This window comes from Triticum aestivum, chromosome 6A (genome assembly GCF_018294505.1).
Source record: "Triticum aestivum cultivar Chinese Spring chromosome 6A, IWGSC CS RefSeq v2.1, whole genome shotgun sequence".
Classification (NCBI taxonomy): Eukaryota; Viridiplantae; Streptophyta; class Magnoliopsida; order Poales; family Poaceae; genus Triticum; species Triticum aestivum.
In genome coordinates this window covers 25374735-25393694 of record NC_057809.1, presented here as the reverse complement: position 1 = coordinate 25393694, position 18960 = coordinate 25374735, and the positions used below count along the sequence as shown (strand labels likewise).

The following is an 18960-nucleotide window of genomic DNA, read 5'->3' as shown; positions in this document are numbered from 1 at the left end:
AGGAGACGTCACGCTGACCGTACGTGTGTTGAACGCGGAGGTGCCGTCCGTTCGGCGCTAGGATCTCCGGTGATTTGGATCACGTCGTGTACGACTACCTCATCCCCGTTCTTTGAACGCTTCCGCTCGCGATCTACAAAGGTATGTAGTGCATCCGATCACTCGTTGCTAGATGAACTCATAGATGGATCTTGGTGAAACCGTAGGAAAATTTTTGTTTTCTGCAACGTTCCCCAACACGTGGGCCCCCCCTGTTGCTCCACCGACGTATTCCTTCCTCCTATATATACCTACGTACCCCCAAACGATCAGATACGGAGCCAAACACCTAATTCCACCGCCGCAACTTTCTGTATCCACGAGATCCCATCTTGGGGCCTGTTCCGGAGCTCCGCCGGAGGGGGCATCGATCACGGAGGGCTTCTACATCAACACCATAGCCCCTCCGATGAAGTGTGAGTAGTTTACCTCAGATCTACGGGTCCATGGTTAGTAGCTAGATGCCTTCTTCTCTCTTTTTGGATCTCAATACAATATTCTCCCCCTCTCTTGTGGAGAACTATTCGATGTAATCTTCTTTTTGCGGTATGTTTGTTGAGATCGATGAATTATGGGTTTATGATCAAGTCTATCTATGAATAATATTTGAATCTTCTCTGAATTCTTTTATGTATGATTGGTTATCTTTGCAAGTCTCTTCGAATTATCAGTTTGGTTTGGCCTACTAGATTGATCTTTCTTGCAATGGGAGAAGTGCTTAGCTTTGGGTTCAATCTTGTGATGTCCTTTCCCTGTGACAGTAGGGGCAGCAAGGCACGTATTGTATTGTTGACATCGAGGATAACAAGATGGGGTTTTCATCATATTGCATGAGTTTATCCCTCTACATCATGTCATCTTGCTTAAGGCGTTACTCTGTTTTTAACTTAATACTCTAGATGCATGCTGGATAGCGGTCGATGAGTGGAGTAATAGTAGTAGATGCAGGCAAGAGTCGGTCTACTTGTCTCGGACATGATGCCTATATACATGATCATACCTAGATGTTCTCATAACTATGCTCAATTCTGTCAATTGCTCAACAGTAATTTGTTCACCCACCGTAGAATACTTATGCTCTCGAGAGAAGCCACTAGTGAAACCTATGGCCCCTGGGTCTATCTTTATCATATTAATCTCCTACTACTTAGTTATTTCCTTTGCTTTTTCCTTTGCCTTTATTTTACTTTGCATCTTTATCACAAAAATACCAAAGATATTATCTTATCATATCTATCTATCAGATCTCACTCTCGTAAGTGGCCGTGTAGGGATTGACAATCCCTATTTGCGTTGGTTGCGAGGATTTATTTGTTTTGTGCAGGTACGAAGGACTCGCGCGTAGCCTCCTACTGAATTGATACCTTGGTTCTCAAAAACTGAGGGAAATACTTATGCTACTTTGCTGCATCATCCCTTCCTCTTCGGGGAAACCAACGCAGTGCTCAAGAGGTAGCAAGAAGGATTTCTGGCGCCATTGCCGGGGAGGTCTACGCAAAAGTCAACATACCAAGTACCCATCACATACCCTTATCTCCCGCATTACATTATTTGCCATTTGCCTCTCGTTTTCCTCTCCCCCATTTCACCCTTGCTGTTTTATTCGCCCTCTCTCTCTCTCTATCCTCCCTCTCTTTCTCTATTTGCCTCTTTTGCCCGCTTACTTTATGTTTGCTTGTGTGTTAGTTTGCTCGCTTGTCACGATGGCTCAAGATAACACTAAATTGTGTGACTTCACCAATACCAACAACAATGATTTTATTAGCACTCCGATTGCTCCTCTTACCGATGCTGAATCTTGTGAAATTAATACTGCTTTGCTGAATCTTGTCATGAAAGATCCGTTTTCCGGCCTTCCTAGTGAAGATGCCGCTACCCATCTTAATAGCTTCGTTGATTTGTGTGATATGCAAAAGAAGAAAGATATGGAAATTATAATAAGATGCCCTCTGATTTTGAATCTAATATTAAAGAATTTATTACTTCGTAAAAAATTTTTAATGCTTTGATTAAAGAAAAATTGTTTAAGATTGATGAGTTGGCTAGGAACGTTGATAGAATTCCTCTTGATGTTGATTCTTTGAAACTTAGATCTATTCCACCTAAGCATGATGTCAATGAGTCTCTCAAAGCCATGAGAATTTCCATTGATGAGTGCAAAGAAAGAACCGCTAGGATGCGTGCTAAGAAAGATGCCTTTATAAGAGCGTGTTCTTCTAGTCCTATGAAAATAAAGATGAAGATCTAAAAGTTATTGATGTGTCGTCTATTAAATCTTTGTTTTGCAATATGAATCTTGATAATGACGGGACTGAATATGATCCACCTTTACCTAGAAGGCGTTCCAAGAATTCGGAATTTCATGGTTCATTTTGTAGTGATTTTCAGTTTCACGGTCATTTAGCTCTCTAAACAATTCGGTAAATAACTGAAAAATAGCAAATGATGTCAAAACATGTTGAAAATTGATGACGTCGCTTTGAATGCTGCATAATGAACACAAAAGAAGTTGGGATTTCAAATAAGTATAAAAACGTTGAAGTGCCCGTGTAACAGATGAGTTCTCGTCCGAAATCCTGATACTCCGAAAGACATTGTCCAGTTTGTACACGAAGTGTGTCCAGTTTTTTGCCGTGACCCTCTCTACTCTTTCGCACATGCTATGCGGGTGAAATGATGATAGCATGGCAAGTTTCAACATTTTCACCGTTCATTTTGTAGTGATTTTCAATTTCACGGCCATTTAGCTCTCTAAACAATTCGGTAAATGACTGAAAAACAACAAATGATGTCAGAACGTGTTGGAAATTGATGATGCCACTTTGAATGCTGCATACTGAACGCAAAAAAGTCGGGATTTCAAATAAGTATAAAAAACATTGAAGTGCCCGTGTAACAGATGAGTTCTCGCCTGAAACCCTGATACTCCGAAAGACATTGTCCAGTTTGTACACGAAGTGCGTCCAGTTTTTGCCGTGACCCTTTTTACTCTTTCGCACATGCTATGTGGGTGAAATAATGATACCATGGCAAGTTTCAACATTTTCAGAGTTCATTTTATAGTGATTTTCAATTTCACGGTCATTTAGCTCTTTAAACAAATCGGTAAATGACTGAAAAACAGCAAATGATGTCAGAACTTGTTGGAAATTGATGACGCCGCTTTGAATGCTGCGTACTAAACGCAAAAGAAGTCAGGATTTCAAATAAGTATAAATAACATTGAAGTGCCCGTGTAAAAGATAAGTTCTCGTCCGAAACCCCGATACTCCGGAAGACAATGTCCAGTTTGTACATGAAGTGCGTCTAGTTTTTGCCATGACTCTCTCTACTCTTTTCGCACATGCTATGCGGGTGAAATGATGATACCATGGCAAGTTTCAACATTTTCATAGTTAATTTTGTAGTGATTTTTAATTTCACGGTCATTTAGCTCTCTAAACAAATCGGTGAATGACTGAAAAACAACAAATGATGTCAGAACGTGTTGGAAATTGATGACGTCGCTTTGAATGTTGCATACTGAATGCAAAAAATTTCTAAAGTTCAAATAAGTTTAAAATACATTGAATTGCCGTGTAACAGATGAGTTCTTGTCTGAAAACCCTGATACTCCGAAAGACACTGTCTAGTTTGTACACGAAGTGCGCCCAGTTTTTGTCGGGACCATCTCTACTCTTTCGCACATGCTATGTGGGTGAAATGATGATATTATGCCAAGTTTCAACATTTTCAGAGTTCATTTTGTAATGATTTTTTCAATTTCACGGTCATTTAGCTCTCTAAACAAATCGGTAAATGACTGAAAAACAGCAAATGATGTCAGAACATATTGAAAGTGATGACGTCGCTTTGAATGCTGCATACTGAACACAAAAAGTCCGGATTTCAAATAAGTTATTAAAAATAAAAAAGAGGTGCAATGCTGGTTAATTAGCTTCAAGCCTTTCGAAATAGTGTAGGCTGCACTACACATAGCTCCGTGCAATCTATGCTATTCCGAAAGGCTTGAAGCTAAGCAACGTGCAGGTGAGCATTGCGCCTCTCCTTCACCGTCTCTTCACTCACGGCTTATAAACCGCTCATACTGCCTCTCTCTTGGCGAGGTGGGACTAAAAATCAGCTTAGTAAGAAACTCTAGTACCGGTTCATGCCATGAACCGGTACTAAAGGTCTTCGTGGGCCCCAACCTGACCACAACCTGACACAGCCTCATTAGTACCGGTTCGTGGCATGAACCGGTACTAAAGGTTGCTCATGAACCGGTATTAATGATGTCCGCCCGCCTAGCCATTGGAATCGGCACTAATGGACACATTAGTGCCGGCTCAAATTCAAACCGGCAATAATGTGCTTCACATTTAACCCTTTTCTACTAGTGTTAGTAGCGTGGGAATAATGAAAAAGCGCTACTACCAAGCTCCTGTGTACAGGCATTTCCCTAGTAGTGGAAGGCGGCGACGGTGTCGCGGACGCAGAGGGGAGGAGCAACATGGAAGAAGGCCACCGCCTCTGTCGTCAGAGCTCAGGCGGCGGTGGCTACAATAACACGGAAGAGGCGATCCCGAGGAAGAGGGTGAGTAGAGGAGCGACCTAAACCAATGTCAATAACCGATTGGGCAACCACGGTTTGAGCCTGTAGGACTATAGCTGGGCAAACGGGCCGAGCCAACCAGACCGGCCGGCGAGCACGCTGGCACGACCTGCCATGGCCATGCACGACACGGGCTAAACGGGCCGTGCCTTGACCTGTAGGCTAGGCATGCGGGTTATATATATGCACACACACACGTAAAAAACAGTCCAATAGGCCTAAAAATCAGCTCAACGGGCTGAAAATGTAAAATACATTTTCTTTCCAACAGTCTGAAAATGTGCAACCCAGCGTGTTAAACGGGCCAATGTGCCAGCCCGTTTACTAAATAGGCCGTGCCTGGGCCTGAAGGTGCAGCACGTGGGTCGGCACGGCACAGCCCGCTTACTAAACGTGCCTCCATGGGCCGGGCCGTGCCTGGCATGATTAGCATGGGCCGTCTCGGGCCGGCCCGTTTGGCCAGGTCTGTGTAGGACACACCCAACTGTTAAAAAAATAATGAAAAAAAACGATCTCAGATTTACTCTCGATCCCGCACACTGCTCGCTCTCATCTTTCCCCTCTCCCTCGTCTTCTCCTGTAAGTCGCCGCCGCCGCCGTTCCCGCCGCCAGGCCCAGCCGCCCCCGTCGCCGGCCGGAATCTCTCCTCCGCCGACAGATCCGGCCGTCCTAGGCTGACTCCCGCCGGATCCCGTCCTCGGCGCCGCCGGTCGCGCGGGGTGGGAGGAGCTGCGACACCATGGCTTAGAGGAGCTAGGCCCGACGCCCGAGAGACCATCCCGAGCCAGGGGAAGCACCAGGACGACCGCTCTTCTTCCCCGTCCCGAGCAAGGTGAGCTCCTCCCCTGCTCTTCTTCTCCATGGTTTGGTTCATCTTGTTTTTTACTGTGAATGCACACTGCATTATTTATTTAATTTTTTACTTTTTTACTTAGGTCTAGTTCTGTGCGTGTGCAAATTGCTATATGTGTGCAATTTTATGTCGTAGGTTATTGGAGACTGATGTATGTATGGAAATGCGCTGCCATGAGTGCTTATGTGTGCACAATTTTCAGAAAATGTACATCTTTGTCTATGCAGAAAATGTACTGTCATGTTTGTGCAATTTATTTTCAGAAGTCCGTGCTATATGTGTGCAAGTACTGCTATATTGTTCACATATCACATGAGTTTGGACATTCCGACACGGTCCAGAGTGCGTCTGGTTAAGTTGGACGTAGGGTCAGGTCGGACTGTCTAACTTGGCAGATTTCGGCAAGCTTTGCTTCTTAATGATGGTCCCTGCTTCACCTCCCAGTCCCTTCTTCTCTTTGCTTGATTTCTTTACGCCTGAGAATTCCCAAAGTTCCGGAATGAGGTAGTACCCATGTCTCACATGAAAGTATAGGGAGCTCATAGAGGAACCAAGTCACCTCGGTTTCAATAGCATGCCCACGAGCTCTTGTCAACGGCCCACTTGGAATTTGTGGGGTTCATGGTGATCCATGGGATGCTTCGCACCACAGTGGCTCCTACTCCCTCCGTTCCAAAATAGATGACTCAACTTTATACTAACTTTAGTACAAAGTTAATACAAAGTTGGGTCATCTATTTTGGAACGGAGGGAGTACATCATTGACTCCTGTGTGCTTCCTAGCTTCTAGCTTTCTATTTTCCGTCGTGTTCACCAAGTCCGTTGCTCTTTCATGTTTATCATGTCATGTGAGTCCGTCAAACCTTTATTGTCATGTCAACCTTCTTTCTTGTCCTGATCCTTTTGTGTACAATTTGGCCCTTCTGGTTATGATTTTCTTCTAGAGGATTTCAGTGGCCTCCTTTTGCATTATTGTTGATCTATGCCCATTCTCTTGTCGCCGAGCTTCTTTTGCCGCTGGTTTCTTGTGCTATGATTTTTGCGACATGCTTCTTCTAGCCCACCTTGGCTTTACTCAACAGGTTTTTGAAGACTCCATGAACTGACACTATAGAGACACTGATTTTGGATTTCACTATTTGTTAGTGTTATATTCTTCAAATGCAAGGAGTATTAATTGGTGGTCTAGGTTTCTTTACGTATTCGTATCAGTCTAGTTTTCCTTGCTTGTAATCCAAGTCCCTTGTAATATATATATATATATATATATATATTCCCCCTTGGGCTATACAATAGAGATAGGTTGCTCATCTAACAATGCTAACTTATTTCTATGTTTTAACCATACTATATGCTTTGATCCGTTGCAGATAAACATATAATCTTAATGGGGCATGATCATATCACTCATATAGAGGTAAGTTGGTCAGTCTCAAGTATTATATGTCTCTATAATCACTTTATCCTGACATTTCTTGTTCTTACTTTTTTGGGGGTACAGAAGCTCACGGCGGATGGTTCCGTTGCTGGTATGTTCTCTGCTGCAGTTTTCTAGAAGCATGTGATTTTCCACGCATAATTCTTCATATCAAACAGAGAAGAAGTTTGTTTATTTTTGTGTTTCTTTATTTCTTCTTGGGTATTGAATCCACATAGTCACTCGTTATGCAAGTTTACATTTTGTGGAGATGATTCTCAGCCTCAAGGTACTGATGAAGTTAATTACACACAGAGGATTCCAAGTTGCATTATTTTTTTGGACGCTGCTTTGGTGCCGTAACTGCACCTGCAGTTGGGTCACTGACATGTGGGCCAGCTATCTGTTAGGACCACATGTCAGTGACCTAACTGCAGGTGCAGTTACGGCACTGAAGCTCAGTCCTATTTTTTTGTATGTTGTTCTTTATATGGATGTACCTTGTATTCCTTACGTGTTTCCTTTTTTGTAAAATAGACAGGAAATGTTGCCAGGAACCTGGCTGCGATGAAATTGTCAGTGGAAGGGTAATGTACTGCAATAGTCACACTAGAGGGCATTCATCCCAACAGCTTGGTTACCTCCAGAGTTCACAGAAAACCTCAGATTTATACATGCCCCCTGTTAAAGGCAGACAGTGTACTGAACCCAGTGCCAGTGCAGAGCAAGATGTAAGTATCAAGTATGAGGGGAATGATCAAGGCAAACTCAATGATAGATCTGGGAATACTGAGGGAAACACTGAGCAACTAGTCTTGGGTGGCCCTGACACGCTTTGCAAGCACGACAACTGCAAAAAGCAGGCCCAGAGTAACGCATTGTACTGCAAGCTACATAGTGGTGGTAGTAAGGGTTGCCTAGTACGGGACTGTGTGAAAGCCGCACATGGTGGCACACCTCTATGCATCGGCCATGGAGGAGGGAAGCGTTGCATCGTTGCTGGATGTCCAAACGCTGCATGTGGCCAGGGCCGCAGTGAGCATTGCGTGAGGCATGGTGGTGGCAAGAGATGCAAATTCGAAGGGTGCGTGAAGGGCGCGCAAGGGAACACAGACTTCTGCATCAGGCACGGCGGGGGAAGGCGGTGCAAATCCGAAGGATGTACAAAGAGTGCACAAGGACGCACGGATTTCTGCATCAAGCATGGCGGCGGCAGTCGGTGCCAGTTCCAAGGATGCAACTCCAGCGCAAAATGGGGGACGGATCACTGCTCCGTGCATCGAAAGAGTTTGCTGGGCGAGACGCCTGAAGCCTTGCCACTTCCTTCTGCCAAGCGTCGCGGGGCCAAGAAGCCCAAAAAGGAAGTGAAGCCGCCGCTTCTGGCCTCCCAGTTGACTGTCACCACTGCTGCGTCTACTGCTGGGAGCAGCACGCCGCAAGCAAAGGGTATTCTTCATATGCCTTCAAACCGTGAGTTGTCGCACAAGATCGTGATGGCGGCCGGGCAAGCCGCCATGGCTCCTGCCCAGGTTTTACCACTGTCCATGAAACCACCAGCACTGTCCATGAAACCTCCAGCGCCGTCGCCGTCGGGGACGGAGAAGGAAGCGCCGACGAGCAGCACGACGCTGAATCTTTAGAAAACTTCCATGGTGCAGGTGACTTCTTGCATCATGCAGGCTGTCAATCTCTGATTACTGTTTCGGACCGAAAACATCCATGGCTTTAGCAGACGGTGACTCGTCCATGGTGAAAGTTGTTGCTAGCTTGACGTCGCCTTTTTCTGTTTGGTCTCTTTTCCGTCTAACATGTCAAATCTCTATATTCTGTAATGGCGTGTGGTGCGTCGTTGTGTGGAAACTGGAAACTGCTCGTCGGACTATATGAGGTTGTGGACGATTGGCTAGAAATCTGCATCATGCAATGACGTGTTTTCGAATGATCCTGCTGACAAGGGAGGTCTTTCTTTCTCCGTGCTTCACTGTCGTTGCCGAGTGCTGACGATGGGGCTATTTTAGGCCATGGCCAATGCATAGCCTCAGGGTGATGCCTTTAAATTGCCTGCTCACGTGTGTATAATTATTATGGCATCTAAATTGTCCGGTCATGTGCATATAAGAGCAACTCCAACGGGCCGACCCAAACGGATGGCGTTTTTGTTCGCTTTTTGTCCGTTTGGGTCGGCTGCCCGCCCGCCGTTCATCCTCTTTTAGTTTTGGGTCAGCAGTGCGCGCAACGGGCCGACCCATTTTCATGACCGCACGCGTTTAACATCGTGTCGTCGCCCTGATTTTGACGTTCCAACACGCGGGAAAGGTTCGCGCGCGCTGGTTTTGGCGCTCCAGAGCGCGGGAAAGGTTCGCGCGCGCGCCGCGGCCGACGATCGCTATAAAAGAAGGCGCTCCCTCCACACTCTGTCGGCCGCCCACTTTCGCCGCCTCTGCGCCACCATGTCGATCCGCCGCCTACGCGCTTCGGATTTTCGCGGAGTCCGCGAGCGCCGCTCCGGCGCCTTCTCCGCCGAGATCTGGTTTCGCGAGAAACGTCTCGTCCTCGGCACCTTCGACACCGCAGAGGAGGCGGTCCGCGCGCACGACGCGGCGGCGTGGCGCCTCTCCCGCGGCTTTTTACCGACGAGGATCGTCGTGTCCATCGGAGGTGGCAGCGTTGCCTCTCCATCACAGAGAAGGACGTGGAAGCCTTGGTGCTGTGGCGAGGAGGCTTCCCGCAGGACATCGTCGACGAGCGCCAGTTCTATAAGCAATTGAGATCGGAGAGGGACGCGAGGAGGAGGGAGCGAGCCGCCTATCGGGAGGACAAGCGTTCGCGGAAGCAGGCAGCTCAATTGAAACTGAAGCTACAAGAAACGTCGGGTTGGGACTTTGAAGACGAGCAGCTTGCTGACGCCTATCTTCAAACGTCGAAGGAGGACATTACCGAGTCGGAGTCAGAAAACGACGAGTAGTGGTCTTTTTCTTTTATCTATGTACACTAGAACTATTTATGTATCCATTTTAATATGAAAAAATGGCCGGCGGCATCGGCGACGTAGCAGGCGGGCGAGTGTGTGAATCCAATGTGCCACCGACCAGCGGGCCCGGTGAGGAAAGAGGGCGAGCGCGCGCGTCCATCTTGTGTCCGCGCCAACGCAAATTAGCCTCAAAAATGGGCCGGGAATGGGTCGGCAGACGGACGAAAGCGGACGCGCATCCGTTTGGGTCGGCGCGTTGGGCCAGCTTTTTTGTCCGCGCCAACCCAAACGGACGGCCGCGGACGAAATGGGTCGCCTCATTGGAGTTGCTCCAATTAAAAAAATAAGACCAACTCAAGGACTAACCCTTGTTAGTTTTTTATGAGAGAAAATTTATGAGCACCGCGCGTCCATGTCAGGACTCGAACTCGGATGGGTTGGCAGCAACCAGGGCCGGCCCTGAGGGGGGGCAGGGGGGGGGGGGGCGGTGGCCACCCCGGGCCCCCAAGATCGAGGGGCCTCTCCCCAGGTATACATGTAAGCTTCGGTCCAATATATTTCCGGTCAGCAAAAAAAATCAGCGAGGAAGGGATCCAACGATCGATTCGTTCATTCCTATTAGTTACTACGTACACGCCGAGAAAAAAGGAATTGATTGATCCTTTCCGATTCTTTCCTAGGTTAGTACGTGCATGCCGAAAAAAGGAACAGATTGATCCCATTCTATTCCATCACGCACACATTTCACGCAGCGATTCTCATCTCAGCGGCCACTGGCGGTTATCTCTTCGCGACTGTGAGTTCACCGCTCCTTTTCCCTTTTCTTCTAACTCGAATTTTCCACACAAATTCAGGTCGACCGCCTATTTCAATTCCCTAACTCCATGGGGGCCGTCGGAACCCTGCTTTGCTCTCCGTCCATCGACGATTCGACCATCCAAGGTATATCCTCTATTCATATTGCCTTGTCTTCTAGATGAATAGCTGGCACATCGGTATTTTTCAACAATTGTCAATTGATGTAATTTATTTATTTATTTTCAGCATTGTGTCTTATCCTGTCATCCGTAAGAAAGTTGTAGATGAATTAGTACAATCACAGCATGGAAATATCGAAACTAATGGCAATTCAGAATTTGATCAGCGAGAATAAAATATCGAAACCAACAGCAACGATAACAACGTAAGTTGCTCTGAGCATGTAGGCAATTCATTGGATATACATGCACAGTCAGCTAGTGATCATGAATAACCAGTTTATACTACTGATATTTATGAAAAATTGGGATAATTTTGATACAAATACAAGAAACATCTTAGTTGAGAAAGGGTCCATGAGAGAGGACAAAAAATGGCATACCATCTAAGATGCTATTCAAATTCTCATTATCATAGGAAATTAAGCAATGAGGAGGAACATGATAAAAACGACTATTTTATTCAAAAGATGTCGACAAAGCTTTTTGCTTCCGCTGTAAGATCTTCAAGTCTAGCATTAGTAGGAGTTTATTCCAAAGATGTTGACAAAGTTTTTTGCTTCTACTATAAGATCTTCAAGTCTACCATTAGCGGGAATCAGATATCCTTAGCACATGATGGATTAGGACATTTTTAGGTAATATGTATAATTTGTTTGATATATACTGATTTTGGATGGTTGTAGGTGTTAATGGTATTATTTCATACATATGCATATTAATTTGTATTGTTATGGTGTCTACATTAAGGGCCCCGGGTTTTAATCTCGCCCCGGGCCCCCAAAATCTCAGGACCGGCCCTGGCAGCAACCTTAGCTACCTAGCCAACGGGTAAAAGAATATATTCTGCGGTCATGTGTGTATAATTACTATGGCATCCAAATTGTGCATATAATTACTATGGCAAAAAAGGGAGATATTGTCCGGTCACGTGCATACAATTACTATGGCATCCAAATTGTCCGGTTATGTGCATATAATTACTATGGCAAAAAAAGAAGAAGATAAAGTGCTCTGCGGAGTTGAGTTTGATGTGGTGAATTGTCCAAACACTCTTGTTTCCTCCCGTCTGAACATACGAGGACGATTTAGGGAGTTCTGCTTGGATAAGCCCCCCCCCCCCCCCCCCCCCTCAGTGGCGGTGCCAGGAATCGAATCATGTGTGGTCAACTGAATATTGTGTAGTCAGATGCATGCATTTATAAGATTTTTTTGGCATGATTTCTACTTGATGTATATAGGTTTCGCAAAATGTTGTGTAGTCAAATGACTACCCAGCCCAAGCGTGGCTTCGCCACTGCCCCCCCTCTGTTTGGCTCAGCATTGTACGGGACCAAGTGTGGAGAGGGGTTCCGGATAGATATTGTAATGGCGAGCTTTCGGTTACTTCGCCGTTTCGTGTGTCCTCTTGCTAGGTCTTGTCTGGCGGTACCTGTGGCATGTAGCCTTCTCATCACTTGCATGCATGATAATCGAGGAATTGAGTTATCATAAATACTCCCTCTGTTCATTTTTATAAGACTTTGAAGACATTTCAGACAATGTACAAAACAGCCCATTTTGAGTTGTCTAAAATGACTTACAAAAGTGAACGGAGGAAGTACATGTAGTGCAACTACACTTTTTGATGACAGTGAGTGCATCCTGTCCAAGCCGTTGGATCTCGGCGTGCTCGTGCGACCGTGATGCCGATTCTTGGAAGGTAAACGCAGGTATGATGGGGCTGGGTGTACCTTGTTATTCGATAACTGGGAATCTATTTCTATTTTGAAGGAACACAAGCATGTGCTGACATCATCCCATTTTACCCCGTTCCAATTTTTTTTAGTTATAACTCATCGCATCCTGGGGTTGAAGAAGCGGTTAAGTGGCACATTGTGCTAAGCACTCGAACCGTTGGCTGATCTCAGCTGTATCGCCTCATACAAATTAGTTAAGCGAGAAAACAAACGACTACATAGGAGCTCTACGGTGGACCACCAAAGATCTATTTTTATCCTTAGGTTTTTCACGATGAGCTCTTCAAAACTAGATCTCGTATGAATATGTTTCGGTGATTTTTTTCTTTTCAAAATCAACTTCAATGCTAGATGAGGTAACTTTGGTGCTAAACATAAGCAACTTTCCTGAATCATGTGTACTAGTGACTGAATTCAGCTAGCAAGTATATTGTAGAAAACCGAGAAATGATAGCACACAACTTTCGTCATGTTAGGCAACTGAGCATCATATTTAGGCAACTTTGGAATTACATAGAGGCACCTTTCAACACTAAGGCGTTGTTTGGACACGATGGTTATACCAAGCCAGTTTCCACTAATCATGTTTAGGTATCTAACCACCCAAAACCATGTTTGGTTAGTCTAACTAATCCATGGATAAGAAAAACTTGGTTTCCCAAAACCCGGAAAAACGAGTATTTGGAAAAATGGCTATTAGTCCTTTTCCCATAAACTAGTTTAGCTTATCCTCTGTTTCAATCGCAAAGGACTTCCATGAGACGCTGGTGGGCAGCGTCCAGTACGTCCATTATGGCAAGATCAGCCGTTCCAGGTGCCGTGGCTACTTCTTCGGTTGTTGCTTTATTTATAAAGCGGGACGAAAGCCTATTTCAAAAAAAGATCAGTCTGTCAAATATGTTTTCAAAGACATCAAAACTTCAAATGATCCCTTTGGAATCGGTGTGGGATCGATATACCTTGCATTTGCTTGTGTTCTTGTGGTTAACTAAATACAGTATATATGTATTGCCTTTTGGCCAAAATAAGTGTTGCTTGTTGGTTTGTTTTTTGTGGGAAATGTATTGCTTGTTTTTATTTAAACCAACCTCTTGGATGCGGTGCAGAGTTGAAATTCTGAATTAATCGGTGTGGCTAGATCTTAATGGATCGAAACTTAACTAAATCTTGGTCAATTAGTAGAACATATTAAAAAAATCAATGCAAACTTTACACAGTTCTTCATGTAAAATGTAGGAATATAGCATCGACTGAGATTTAGCAATCCCGCTGAGTTAATCATCGTCCATTCAATCTTTACACACGAATCAACAACTCTTGTCAAAATTTACACGAGATATTACTGTCACAGCTAGCTACTGTAGTATCGGTTCAGTTATCTACACAAGCTTCAGTTATCTACCGTGCCGGAGCGAATCTCCGGTGCGGCGGCGGCGGCGGCGGCGATGGCGTCGAGCCGCTGGACGAGCTGCTGCGCCGTGGGCCTCGCCTTGGGGTCCTCGCTGACGCAGGCGCACGCCAGCTCCAGCACCCTCGCCGCCTCCTCCCGGTGCCGCCCCGGCACGGCGGCGTCCACGGCCTCGCGGCCCCGCCCCTCCCGCCGGAGCCGCACCGCCCACGCCGTCACGTCCCGCGCGCCGAGCCGCGCCGCCATGTCCACGGGCCGCCGGCCCGTCACCAGCTCCACCAGCACCACCCCCATGCTGTACACGTCGCCCCGGTACGTCGCCGCCGGCGAGTGCCCGTACTCCGGCGGGATGTACCCCAGCGTGCCCACCAGGTCCGTGGTCACGTGCGTGTCGTCGCTCCCGCGCGCCAGCCGCGCCAGCCCGAAGTCCCCCAGCCGCGCCTCCATCGCCGCGTCCAGCAGGATGTTGCTCGACTTCACGTCCCGGTGCATCACCCGCGCGCCGCCGCCGTGCAGGTGCGCCAGCCCGCGCGCCGCGCCCCGCGCGATCCGCAGCCGCGCCGGCCAGGGGAGGGCGTCGCCGGCGTGCGCGCGCTCGTGGAGCCAGTGGTCCAGGCTGCCGTTCTCCATGTACGGGTAGATGAGGAGGCGCACGTCCTTGCCGAGGCGGCAGTAGCCGCGCAGGGCGACGAGGTTGCGGTGGCGCACGCGGGAGAGCGCCTCCACCTCCGCCCGGAACTCGCGCTCCATCTGGTGGAAGTCGCCGGAGAGGCGCTTCACGGCGACGTCGCGCCCGTCGGCCAGCGTCGCGCGGTACACCATGCCGAACCCGCCGCACCCAACGATGCGGGTCTCGTCGAAGTCCCCCGTCGCCTTCACCACATCGTCAAGCGTGATCACCGCCGTCGTCTGCTCCTCTTCTTCGTCGTCGGGGAAGAGGAGCACCAGCGTCGACGACCTCGCCGCGGACGAGTCGGTGCTTTCCTCGTCGTCCCCGGCGGCCACCCTGCAGGCGTTGTCCTCCTGCCGCCGCCTCGACCACGTCCGCCACGTCACGGCAAGGCCCACGGCGACCAGCAGCGTTGTGCCGACGCATATCGCCGCCACGACGCCGGCGCTGGCGGCGCTCCTTCGGCCGTCATTGCTCCCTGTCGTGCTGCCGTCCGTGGCCGGATCAACCCCCTTCCTGTCGCACTTCCGTCCCACGTGGAAACCGCACAGGAGCGGGTTCCCCGCGAAGTCCGCGCTGGAGAAGGTGAAGAACTGGCCGCCAATGGGGATCTCGCCGGAGAGGTTGTTGTACGCGACGGCGAAGTGGGAGAGGAAGCTGAGCCGCGTCAGCGACGCCGGGATGGCGCCGGAGAGCGCGTTGTGCGACACGTCGAGGGACTCGAGGCTCGTCATCCCCGACAGCTCCGGCGGGATGGGCCCCGAGAAGCCGTTCCAGCTCAGGTCGACGATGTGCAATCTGTCCAGCGCACCCAGACCCGCCGGCACGCCGCCGGTGAGGTTGTTCCGCCCCAGCACGAGCGACGCCGGGAAGCTGCTCACCTGGTTATACTGCCGTCCTTTCGCCGACACGTTCCGGCGCATAAAGAACGGGAAGTCCTGCACCTTCTCGTCGTCGCCGCCGCCGCCATTGCCGCTGCCGGCCAGCAGCGCCGGCATCCGCGTCAGGCTGGCCGGGATCTCCCCCTGCAGCGAGTTGTTCGATATGTCGAGGTAGAAGAGGCGGTCGAGCTCGCCGAGCAGCGGCGGGATCGGGCCGGCGAGCCGGTTCCACGAGATGTCGAGCACCTTGAGCTTCCGCAGCCCAGCGAGCCACGCCGGGATCGCGCCGGTGAGCTCGCAGTTGGCAATGACGAGCACCTCCATCTTGGCGAACCCATCGATGCCGTCCTCTGGCATCGCCTCGCCGCCGCGGAAGTTCTTGGTGAGCACGAGGCTCGTCAGGTTGGGCAAGCGCTGCAGTATCCTCAACGCCGACGTGACGTTGGAGAAGCCGTTGCCGGTGAGGGACAGGAAGGAGAGCGACGGGAACGCGGCGAACGACGGCGGTATCTCGCCGGTGAGGAGGTTTCGGCCGAGGTTGAGCGCCGTCATGCCGGCGCACTTGGGGAGGCTCGCCGGGATGAGGCCCGTGAACTTGTTGACGCCCAGGTCGAGGTAGACGAGGCTATTGACGGCGCGGAAGTCGAGGCCAATGGCGCCGGTGAGCGTGTTGTTGCGGAGGTTGAGGACGCGAAGGTTCACGCACAGCGAGAGCGTGGCCGGAAGGCCACCGGTGAGCAGGTTGCTCGGCGCCGAGAGCTCCTGGAGCGTGCCGGCGAGCGTGTCGAACACCTCGGGCAGCGCGCCGGAGAATGCGTTGAAGGATAAGTCGAGGCGGACGAGGCCGGTGAGGTTGCGGAGCCCCGGCGGGATCTCGCCGGAGATGGAGTTGGTGTGGAGGGAGAGGTACCGCAGCGACGTGGCGGTGAAGAGGTCATCTGGGAGCGCGCCGGTGATGCCGTTGCCGTCGAGCGAGAGGTCGAGGAGCGACCGGCATTGGCCGAACCCGACAGGGAAGTCGCCGGAGAGCCTGTTCATGGACAGTCTCAGGACCCGCAGCCCCGGCGAGGACGCGCAGACCGCGGCGGCGTCCACGGGGCCGTCGAAGCCGTTGCCGGACGCGTCGTACGCCGTGAGGTTCACGGCGCCGGCGAGCACCGGGTGGCTGACGTTGAACGCGTTGTAGGACACGTTGAACACCCGCGCCGCCGGGAGGTCGAGCCCGGGCCCGATCGCGCCGGCGAGCGCGTTGGAGCTGACGTCGAGCACCTCGAGGCGGCGCAGCCGGAGGAGCCCGGGCGGGAGCGCGCCCCGCAGCGCGTTGCCGGAGAGGTTGAGCACGCGGAGCGCCGTGAGCCCGGCGAGCGACGCGGCCACCTCCCCCCGCAGCGTCCGGTTCGGCAGCACCACCCCGACGACGACGCCCGCGCGGCCGCAGACCACGCCAGGCCACGCACAGCAGCCGCCTTCATCGTCATCAGCGACGGCCGGCCATCCGTCCACCGGAGCATCAAGGCCGGCCGAGAACCCTCTGAGCGCGGCGAGGTCACCGGCCCCGCACCGCGGCGAGGGCTGCGCCGCGCCGCTCCCGCACCGCGACAGCAGCACGATCACCGGCAGCAGCAGCGCCGCCACCGCCGCCAGTGCACCACCCCTGCCTCGGCCCGCCATTTCCAGCTAACGATTGCTCATTCAAGAGCCCACATTGGTGGATCGATCGAAGCAAACCTCCTTGTCGTCGAAGGATGGAGGTTGCTGATCAGCTGTAGCTAACTATCCGAGCTTCTCTGTCAGACTCAGCGGCGGGGTTTGACTCTTGGCTAACCAACCTTGCTTCCTCCTCCTCCTCCTCCTCTTCTTCTTCGTCGTCTTCCTCCGATTAAATGGAATTCCTGGATGTAGGTGGACTCATGTGTATATATATGTATATATACACCTACACTAACTACTAGCCAGCCAGTGTGTTTAGACTTTAGACTAGATCGGGGGCATTGTTTTGTGCTGTGTCATTTTCATGGTTCCTTTCTGATCACAGTGGATGAGGAGCTTGATTGCTTACTCTAATGGCGGTCAGGTCAGGTAGGGGCCGGGGGCAGGCGGGATAGGAGCGAGGTCAACGGCCGCAGGAGGCTGACACGTGGCGCCCCCAGCTCCAATCGTCAGATCACGCAGGCAAATGAGCACAGAGGATTTACCTAAGTGATCAGTGCTAATCACACCGCTGTCACAAGTCAGAATGAGCTTTGAACACAGGTGAATATTTCATGAGAACTACGCAATCCAAGTCGCGGGTCTATCTATTTTTCTATCTGTCTATATATATATATATATAGGAGGAAAAATTATTTACAAGTGGCAGTAGAAAATGTTGTGTCGGCGACGAAAATTCAGGTCTACGCCTTGCCATTCATGCCTGCTTCCTGAGCAAGTGTGTATATTTTATCTTTGTTTTTCTTCAGAGAACAGCCGGCGGCAGTGACTTGCTCGGATTACTTAGGGATTAATTAAGATAGGCAGCTTCCTCTTTCTGTGCATGCACCTACCTGCACAAAGGTCAGATCAGCCGTAATGTTTCTTCAACCCAAGTTCTCTACTCTACTCCAACCGTGAGTGATTACTACTCTGTCGAGTGATCAGCAATAATCACAGCGCTGTCACTATTCAGAATGAGCTTTGAACCGGCTGAATTTGTTTTTTGAGAATTACTGACAGCAGGAGCCAGCTTCAGAATGACTGAGTACGTACGCAGGCCAAGCCAGAGATCTACTGTATCTATCTATCTAGAGAAAAAAGTATTTGCATCAAAAATTCAGAAAACAGTCAAATGCAGGTCCCTAAACAAAAATTGAGGTCTACGCCTTGGTCACGCCTTCCTAAGCAAGCGTACTTTCTATTCTATTGTTCTTCAGAAAACAGCCGGCCGGCGCCGATGCGCCGATGACTTGCTCAGATCACCTAAGAGTTAACTAACATCAGAAGCTTCCTCTTTCTGTGCATGCACCCATCTGCAAGAAAGTCAGATCAGATGTAATGTTTCTTTAACATAAGTTTCCTAACTCTGCAATCCATGCCTTGCCTTCAGATATAATTAAGCCAAGCACTACTCTACTTCAGATGAAAATTAGTCTAGGTCTGTAGGATACCGCATGGCTGAGACCTCTGGATCATACAGGTTTAATGGTTCCAACGAGGTAATTGCCGGTTTTACTGACTGCGCTCTGCCCTGGATTTGGACACCACTGTAAAAAAATGAGACGAACTGAACTGGGTAGGTAAGGTGAACTTAATACAGGATTAATTAAGGATGATGCATGTAGATGTGGACATAGATCGGTGCAGATTAGCACATCAGCCACTTGCAGTCTGTTGGAAGAAAAATGTTTTGTCTTTGGCTAGTCTACTTTCTGAAGG

The 18960-nt window shown here is 49.6% G+C and overlaps 2 protein-coding genes across 3 annotated transcripts; one reads left to right on the top strand and one right to left on the bottom strand.

Moving 5' to 3' along the window:
- The first annotated feature begins 5151 nt into the window (after positions 1–5151).
- Positions 5152–8822, top strand: LOC123131763 (probable WRKY transcription factor 19). Of its 2 annotated transcripts, XM_044551440.1 has the most exons (4): positions 5152–5465; positions 6857–6903; positions 6988–7015; positions 7441–8822. In XM_044551440.1, the coding sequence occupies exons 2-4, from the start codon at positions 6874–6876 to the stop codon at positions 8541–8543; spliced, it is 1161 nt and encodes a 386-aa protein (XP_044407375.1). In that variant the 5' UTR covers positions 5152–5465; positions 6857–6873; the 3' UTR covers positions 8544–8822. The 2 variants fall into 2 exon arrangements, with proteins under 2 accessions (XP_044407375.1, XP_044407374.1); XM_044551439.1 differs by having other exon boundaries at positions 6857–7015.
- A 5158-nt stretch (positions 8823–13980) lies between these two features.
- Positions 13981–17220, bottom strand: LOC123129353 (phytosulfokine receptor 1-like). Its single transcript, XM_044549550.1, has one exon. The coding sequence runs from the start codon at positions 17218–17220 to the stop codon at positions 13981–13983; it is 3240 nt and encodes a 1079-aa protein (XP_044405485.1).
- Positions 17221–18960: the final 1740 nt, after the last annotated feature.